Here is an 8,571-nt window from a genome sequence, read left to right as displayed (position 1 = left end):
GGCCAAAAATGGCCTCTCTTATGTCAAGAAAGTCATTCCTGATTCTTTTTCTCTGGGGACCCCCCTATCCTATCTGCTTACATTTACAGCCCCTACAGCTGTAAGCACACAGGTGATCAGTATAGTAAAAGGAGCGGCAGGATGTGTAACAGGGCAAGAGATGATGTTCAGGCTGAGCCTGCCCAGCAGTTGGGGTGGACATGGTCCCAAGGAGGAAAGGGCCTGGTGCAGGAGAGCAGAAAGAAAGAGTGAGGAGTGAAGAGAGGGGTGTGACTGAAGCAGAACCAGCAAACCAGTTTAAGAAGTTAGGGCATAGGGAGTTACTGGCAAGGATTTTTAAGGATCAGGTTTGCAACTTTAAAACATTCATTCCCCTTTGTATCTATGGAAACATGGCACACGTTTGTCCATTCATTAATATACCCCTTGCCCCTGGCACAGAGATTAGGGTACTCCCTGGCAGACCCTCGCTCCCTCTCTGTTTTCCAGCCCCACTGGCTTCCAGATCTCTTAGGGCCTTTGCGTTTGGTGGCTCTCTTCCAGGAGTGAAGCCAGGGGAGATTAGGGAGCACTGAAGTTAGACCCAGGCCTGGGGGTGCCCACCTCCTCCCCATCCACACAGCCCCTCTGTGACCCCAGAGTCAAGTGTGCCTCTTTTGATTTCGGCAAATAATTTCTCCTGCTGTAAACACTCAACTGTAAATGCGGCGATCTAGTACAGTGCCTGGTTGGTAGTATGTTCTCAGTCAATACAAGTTTCTTTCCTCTTAAAACAATCTTCTTACCATCGGGGTGGGAGGACATTAAGAGTGGGGTGGGTGTGGCTAGGAACGATTCAGGGAGGAGAAAGTAGGCTTTTAATTTTCTTGCAAAGGGGCAAAGAGTTTGGTCCCCAACTCAGTGTTTACGGGGTAGGCGCGTGAGAGGGTGCCTTTCCCGGCAATCCCCTGTACTCTGTAACCCGGGTAAGGGTTCCAAGTAGATGGACGCAATGACTCCGCCTGGAGGGCAGAGGGCACCTAGCTACGCGCACGTGGGAGAGGAACTGCTTTTCTTGGGCTGGATCGACTGATGCCTACCTCCGGGCTTAGGAACGCAGAACGGAATGAGGTGGGGAAGTGGGGGATACATTTCTGCAAATCTCAGGGATCAGAGCTCCCGAGGCTGCGGTGGAGAAAGTCCACAGCCCGGGCACCTCTAGGTGTATGGGCGGGACTTACGTAGAGTCCCGCAGCCGCGCTCATGAGGGTCCCCCCCACCTAAGCGCATCTGAAGGGATGCACTCCGTCTCCACCCTCCTAACCTTTCCTCCTGTGCCGAATCCCACCTTCGCTGGCTTTCGGGGATCCTCCGGGGCAGCCGAGAGGCGTGGCCCGCCGGCGGCCCGCCCCTTTGATGTCCTCCGGCACCGCTGTGATTGGACAGCCGCTTATGACGTGCGGGGACTGCGGTGGGCCCGGGTGCTGCGGCAGCCGCAGCGCCGGCCGCTGCTCCGGCTCTGGCTCCCGGGTATTTAAAGGGGACGCAGCGGCGGCCTGGGGGGATGGGGGGCAGGTGGAGAGGACGGCCCAGACGCACATCATCCAGGGCCCCTTGGGACTGGAGTGACTCGTGAGCAGGAGCCCAGAAAGCCGGGGGTGGATAAGACATCGCGTCCCCTCCAATCCTCGTAAGCACCCCTTGCTCCATCCCGCTTCCAAATACTCAGCCAGCCCCTTTCCCCACTCTTTACACATCAAACTCTGCCGGGACAGACCTTTGCCGCCGCCGTTCCCCACGTGAGTCCTGGGATCCCCGAGGTAGGGGAGGTCTGGGGTCCTAGTGTGGGGTGGGGGCTGCATGGAGTCTGAGAGTGCTCCTTCATGCGTCTATCAGTGCGGGAGTCCCTGTAGCGGAGTAATTTGTCCCCCTTTTACGCCAGGAATCGGGTGTCCGGGTATCGCTCCGTCCCCGACTTGGTCAAGGCGAAGGAATCTGGGCTCACTTGCTCCCTGCCACCCACGAGTCCCCCCTGGCTCCCGAGCTGCGCGCCCCACCTTCCCTCCGCCCCGCACTGGAGCGAAGCACCCGCCAGCTGGGGGTGTGCCAGAGTGCCTGCTTTCCAGCCACCTCTAAAAATATCTCTCCCCCCCACTCCACCAGCAGCTGCCACCTCTTTGCCCATTGAGGATCCCCTCGCAGTTTGTCCACCCAGGCAGGACAAGCCCAGAGGTGGCTCCCGGTCCCAGCTTCCTCACTGGCACCAGGGCTTCACTGGCACCAGGGCTTCAGTCAGGGCCCAAGGGATTCCCCAGGGCAATAGGGTAAGTTCTGGCTGCAGTTTTCCCAAGAGGCAGCAGAGACCCCTGTGCTCCTGATTCTGATGCTGTGTGACCTCCCAGGATATTAGTTTGACCTCTCTGAGCCTCTGTATTACCTATTTACTGCTGGTGGTGGTGAGGAAGGAAGAGACCATGGTAAAGTTGGGAGTGCTGTCTGGAGAGGGAGAGAATTTCAGTCTAGTGGTGGAATCTGATTTCTAGTGATTGATACAAAGAAACCTGGTCTTGGGCAGAGGACTTGTTACTGTAGGTCTTTGCTCCCCTGCCCCTCATCCCTAACTCGCACATTTTCTGGGGAAAACTGTCCTCAAACTGTCCTGTGGACTCCACCCATCAAGAGGGGAATTTCAAACTTAGGGCCTATGCAAAAGACAGGACTGTTTCCCTTCCCTATCCCCAGGGGCCCTCCCACTCCATCCCCATAGATGTAATACAACAGCATTGTGTAAAAGGTGCCGGGTGTGGGGCTGGGAGAGGCAGTCACTGCTTAGGTGGCACTGAAATCTGGGCCCCCTGCCCACACGATGAAACCCTTCTCTCCTCTCTGCTCTAGCCTGGGAGAAGCTCAGAGGTCTTGTCCCCTTTTCCTCTGAGGGACTCTTTCTGGTGTCCACAAAAGGATTTGATCACTCAGGACAAAGCTGCCAGAGGTGAGTAATGTCACAGAAGCCAGACTCCAGTGGAACCTAGGGTCTCTCTGACTACTGTGGGGTAGTGTCAAAGTCTGGCTTTCTCAGTTTCGAAGAGAAACCCAGAATGCCTGGTTTTCAGCTCTGGGGATTAAAAGAAACAAGGACAACTCACCAAACAATAAATGTTTAACTGATTTCCCTAAATACTGTTACTAGATGCAAAAAATAAAAAAATCACTGTGTTTTGCTATGAGAAGTTTCATGATTAAAAACCAGTAGACTATTCTACCAAATTTTTAAAAAGAAAAGAGAAAGAACCAAGGGTGAAGCAGTGAAAGTTGACCTCTGGATGGTTCCTGGAGACCCTTTTTTATCTTTGTATCTGCCCTGCACGTGTCTATCCATATTTGCTTTTACAAGGGGAGTGGCATCCCCTGACCTTTTCTCTTTGGACTCACCTGGCCCTGAGGGGACAGTGTGGTAACAGCCAGGATTATGGAAGGCTGAAACTCCTTCCAGATGGGGCCTGGGGACAGCCCTCCCACCTCTCTTCTCCCAAATATGCCCTTCCTTCACCTCATTCACTTCCTTCCTCTTCCCTCCCATCTTCTTGACCTGTGTCTCCCCTCCCTCCCTCCGTCTTTTTGTCCACTGCCCCATTCAGCTTTGACCACTGCTCTCAATTCCTAGATTACAAGTTCTTAAGAAAAAGGCTGAGACCCACATCCCATCTCTAGTGAAAGGGTTTAATGCATGTGTGGTTAGGGAGTGGGGAGGGATGGGGTACCTCAAAACAGAGGGTGGCAGAGCCCCTCCCTCTGACTGCTGCCCTGCTCCTGGGATGTCCTAGTCTCTGGTTGAGGGCAACAGCTTCTTGCTGTCCTGGGATGGTATAGGGAAAGTGTCACCTTGGTAAAGTCAGAAGGGTACCCAGTGTCACCCACTGTCACCACCAGGGGGCAGCAGACAGACAGACCTTTGCTCCTTTCCCTGTCTCGGTCTCCAGGCTCTCAAGTAACTTTCCAGGTCTGTCCCAGATGCAACTAGTTGCTCATTTAACCCCACGGTGGAGGGGAGGCACTGGGAGTTGTCGGTCTGTAGCTGCACTGGTGAAGCCACCACAAAGCCAAACCCTGTCCCCAAAGCCACACAGCAAAGTCCCACAGAAATGTCAACCTGTTCCTGACTGACTGCCAGCCTCTGAAAGCACCAGGGAGGCTGTCCCAGACCAGCTGTGGTGCCCACGGGTCCCTGCTGCCCACTTGCTTTGGACTCTGGCAGAAACCCCAGTGCCGTACGCCTTGTCATCTGCCCCTTCCCTTTTGAGGGCAGAGGGCAAGCAAGGCTGTGGCCAGGTGTTCACACCAGGCTCTGCCCCATGGAAACAGCATGGCCTTGGGCAAGTTATTTAAGCTCTGAGCTCTTCTCATCTGCTGGATTCATGAGACTGTTATGAACTGTGAGAGAATGAATGAGTGAAGGTGATTTGTAAACTATGATGTACCATTCACAAGAAAGGGGCAATGACCATACTGGAGTAAAAAGTATTGGTCTCAGACTCAGAGATCTGGTTTTGAGATCTGTCTCTGCCACATACAGTGGGTGACCTTTGGGCAAGTTGGTTAACCTTTCTGGGTCTCCAATAATATCATCTGTAACCTCTAGCATCATGGGGGATTGCTTTTATTTTTTATTCCCTTTGTTTTTATTTATTTATTTTTATGAGTTTTTTTGGGGGGGTGGGTGGGCGATTAGGTTTATTGATTGACTGATTGATGGAGGTACTGAGGATTGAACCCAGGACCTTGTGCATGCTAAGCACATGCTCTACCACTGAGCTACACCCCCGCCTCCCATGGGGGATTTTTAAGAGGATGCTTAACAAGGGCTTTGTGATCCCTAAGTGCTACGCCTATTTGAGGCACTGTTTTTACTGAGTCCTGGGAGAGGATCTTGGATAGGACCAAGTGGGCATTAGTGGTGGAAACAATCAGCTGACTGGGCACCCTCAAATGGACCTTTTGTGGTTGTCAGGAGCTCTGGAGGACGGCTGAAGGCCAACAGTCCCTACAGGTGGTGCCCAGGGTGATGTACTGACAATGAGCGGGTGTTTTCCAGTTGCTGGCCTCCGATGCCTGTCTAGGGTAAGTGGGTCCCTCCAGGGGTCTCTTAGGATGAGGCCTCAACCCCCATGTTCCCATCATGGGGTGGGAGGAGCCCTATCCGGCCCCTTTTAGGCCTGCCTCACCTCTCCTGGGCCTCCACTAATCCCTGGAAGCTTCCATCCCAGGGGTAGGGCCCTGCTGCTTTATATCCTCAACTCCAGGGATCCTGGGCCACTGAGACTCCCAGATAGATGTTGGTAAGACCAGAGGGTGACTCTAGGGATGATGCTGAAGGGACAGTTCTATTAGAGAGACAGACAGCCAGGTTCAAATCTCAGCTTTGAAATTAGGAAAGGAGCTCAGACTTGTTTCACAGGGTGTGCCAGGCCATAAACATCACAGGAGAGGGGGTTAGGAAGAAACTAGAAAGAGGAGTGGTTCCAGCACAACTAATTGGGGTGGGAGGCTGGGAGGGAGAAAGGCGGTGCAGTGGCTACTCTGCAGCTATACATAATCCGCTCACCGCCGCTCTGTCACATAAAGCTGCTGGCAAGCAAAGGTGGCAGGGACCGGCTGCAGAGGGCCTCTGCTCTTCTCATTTGCTTGCCTTTGTGCTGCACACTTCTCCTGTTGTCCCCCATCCTCTTCCTTGTCAACAGGACTAGCCCGGGGTCTCCACTTCCTGGGGCTCCCCACCCCCACTCCCCACCCTACTCTTCCTGTCCCATCCAGCTCCATGCTCCCTCCCCCAGCGTGACTTCCTCCTAGTTCCCTTCCTCCCCACTCCTGCCTCCGTACCCCCAGCCATGTCCCCACTACCTGCTCCCTCCTCTGCCTTTTCAGCCACTGCTGCTCTCTTTCCCTTACCTGTCTCCCAGGTATGTCGCGGCCTGGCTCGGGAGGCTCCTCCTTCCCCAAGCCCCACCGCTTCTGCTGCTGCCCACTTGCTTCGGACGCTGGCAGAAACCCCACCCGCTGACAAGTTCCTCCCAGGGAATTGGCAAGTGATTAGTGATGAGTTGTTAGCACAGGGCCCTAAAACTCCCTGCAGAAGCTGTGTCCCCTGCCTAGGGCCATCTGGCTGGAAGCAGCTCCCAGAGAGCCTGCCCGGGTCTTGTGTGGTCATTCCGCCTACCTGGTTCTTCCAGGAGCTAAAATCCAGTTCTCTGATCAGCGCAGAAGCCCAGGCACTTAACTCTCTAGACCTGGCCCTTAGCTTCTATCCAGGCCTGAGGACCTGGCACTGATTGTCCACATGCCTGGGATGGTGCCAACAAGTCCTCCTGGGAGCCTGGCTCCTATATTGCCCACCATGGTCCCACAAACTCTCGGCTCTGCATGGCCGAGAAAGGGGAATGAGGAGGCTGCTCCAGTTGGGTAAATGGGTGGTTTCCCTTGACTGTTAGGGAAGAAGGGAGTAGAGAGTCCCCTCCGTTTATCCATAAGAACAAGTGGAGTCACTGGAAGAGCCCGGAATGGTCTAGGGACCCCCAAAGGAGTTACCCCTTGGAAGCTGTTCTTCCCTCTCTCAAGTTGTTAAGCCCCCATGGCCCCGATGAGAGTAGCAGAAATAACTGGGCTCAGGAGGGGGAAGGTCCCCTGAGGGTAAATCCCAGGGCAGTTAACCAAGAGCTGCCAAGCGGGTGGGCAGGGAAGGCTGGGAGTGGGGACGGCGACGTTGCTTACCCAGCTTAACCAGCTTCGGGTCCTCCTCAGGTCTTGGATGTGCCAGCGCCTCTGGCTGTGGCCCGCTAACCAGCCTCTCCCGGGCCGGCTCCCGCCGCGCCCCCTCTCGCTTGCTCCCTCCTCCTCCTCCTGCTCCTCTCTCCCCCGCTCCCAGGACAGCGGGATGGCCGCGCAGAGCGCGCCGCGCTTCCTGCTGACCTTCGACTTTGACGAGACCATTGTGGACGAGAACAGCGACGACTCGATCGTGCGCGCTGCGCCAGGCCAGCGGCTGCCGGAGAGCCTGCGAGCCACCTACCGCGAGGGCTTCTACAACGAGTACATGCAGCGCGTCTTCCAGTACCTGGGCGAGCAGGGCGTGCGGCCGCGGGACCTGCGCGCCATCTACGAGGCCATCCCCCTGTCGCCGGGCATGGGCGAGCTGCTGCAGTTTGTGGCCAAGCAGGGCGCCTGCTTCGAGGTTATTCTTATCTCAGACGCCAACACCTTCGGCGTGGAGAGCGCGCTGCGCGCCGCCGGCCACCACGGCCTGTTTCGCCGCATCTTCAGCAACCCGTCGGGGCCCGATGCGCGGGGGCTGCTGACGCTGCGGCCCTTCCACACGCACAGCTGTGCGCGCTGCCCCGCCAACATGTGCAAGCACAAGGTGCTCAGCGACTACCTGCGCGATCGGGCCCGCGACGGCGTGCACTTCGAGCGCCTGTTCTATGTGGGCGACGGCGCCAACGACTTCTGCCCCACGGGGCTGCTGGCGGGCGGAGATGTGGCCTTCCCGCGCCGCGGCTACCCCATGCACCGCCTTATCCAGGAGGCGCAGAAGGCCGAGCCCAGCTCCTTCCGCGCCGCCGTGGTGCCCTGGGAAACGGCCATCGACGTGCGCCTCCATCTGCAACAGGTGCTGAAGACGTGCTGAGGACGCGGCCTGCAGGGGCTCCCGGGCGGGGAAGGGGGGCGAGGGGGCTGGGGATCCGGAAAGACAAACCTAGTTTTATTATTCCCTTTCCCTTTCGCTTTGGTATGTCCCTCCGGGAATTTCCGGAATTCCGGGCTCGTCCCTTTGGGGGCTGGGGGAGGGAGTCCAGAGCCGTCCCCATCTATGCAGTTAACCCAGCTCAGCTTCCTCCCCTACTTCCACTGCAATAACGTTCTGGAGTCTGGCGCCACTGGGGTGGTGAGCATACCTGGGCAGGCAGCAGTGTTTCCAAAACCCCTGTCCTCCGAAATGGGAGGAAGGGGGTCCGCTGGCAGATGAGAGAAGGAACATCTCCCACTGCCTTAACTGCTGCCTTAGGTTGCATGACCTCCTTCCCCCAGTTTTCTGTCAAGCGGATCCAGGTCCCAAAATTCCCGCAGTTGCACCGGACTTCCGCAGAGAGAGACGGCTTTCTCAGACAACGATCCCAGGCCTAGATCTTGCTTCACCTACCACGACCCCACACTACACACCTTTTCTTCTTGCCTCCCTTCTCCTGACCATCCCGCCAGCATCCCCACAGGAAAAAAAGCCAGAGGGAACAGTCGCCTCCTCGTGGTGGGACGAGGTAGCACACTGTCCTGCTCGGGTCCAGCCAGCCAGGGACCTCGCAGCTCGCGCAACAGTGTCTCCTCGCACCCCAGCCTCGTCTATGCAGCAAGAGACCAGGGACTTAACCAAAGTCGCCCCGTCGGCTGGGCCCTCTGAGCCCCTCTCCTCCCGTATGGAACAGAAAGCCATGATGTTTTAAAGCAGAGCCAGCGAAACCCAAGCCCCTCCTCCCTCTCTGGTATTTCAGAGCTATAAAGGAGGCGAAGGGGAAGAGGTGCCTGAGATATCTCGCGCCGCAGTCT

General features: G+C 56.4%; 1 protein-coding gene across 6 annotated transcripts; it reads left to right on the top strand.

Moving 5' to 3' along the window:
• The first annotated feature begins 1,462 nt into the window (after window positions 1–1,462).
• PHOSPHO1 (phosphoethanolamine/phosphocholine phosphatase 1) lies at window positions 1,463–8,540 on the top strand. 6 transcript variants are annotated; one of them, XM_074342999.1, is made up of 6 exons: window positions 1,463–1,669; window positions 2,146–2,303; window positions 2,875–2,971; window positions 4,988–5,097; window positions 5,937–6,058; window positions 6,775–8,540. In XM_074342999.1, exons 4-6 carry the CDS (start codon window positions 5,053–5,055, stop codon window positions 7,655–7,657), a joined length of 1,050 nt encoding a protein of 349 aa, XP_074199100.1. In that variant the 5' UTR covers window positions 1,463–1,669; window positions 2,146–2,303; window positions 2,875–2,971; window positions 4,988–5,052; the 3' UTR covers window positions 7,658–8,540. The 6 variants fall into 6 exon arrangements, with proteins under 6 accessions (XP_074199100.1, XP_074199099.1, XP_045376744.2 ...); XM_074342998.1 differs by lacking the exon at window positions 2,146–2,303; XM_045520788.2 differs by lacking the exon at window positions 2,146–2,303 and having other exon boundaries at window positions 1,463–1,778.
• The last annotated feature ends 31 nt before the right edge of the window (window positions 8,541–8,571 follow it).

The sequence above is a fragment of the Camelus bactrianus genome, chromosome 16 (assembly GCF_048773025.1).
Source record: "Camelus bactrianus isolate YW-2024 breed Bactrian camel chromosome 16, ASM4877302v1, whole genome shotgun sequence".
Lineage (NCBI taxonomy): Eukaryota > Metazoa > Chordata > Mammalia > Artiodactyla > Camelidae > Camelus > Camelus bactrianus.
The sequence above is the reverse complement of the archived record's forward strand: the minus strand, read 5'-3'. Positions and strand labels throughout refer to the sequence as shown.

Excerpts from the sequence above, each read along its gene's own strand:
- PHOSPHO1 (XM_074342997.1), top strand. The coding sequence starts at position 5,865 with ATGTCCCCACTACCTGCTCCCTCCTCTGCCTTTTCAGCCACTGCTGCT. Across the intron at positions 6,059-6,774 it reads AAGTTCCTCCCAGGGAATTG|GTCTTGGATGTGCCAGCGCC; the intron begins GCAAGTGATTAG and ends GGTCCTCCTCAG.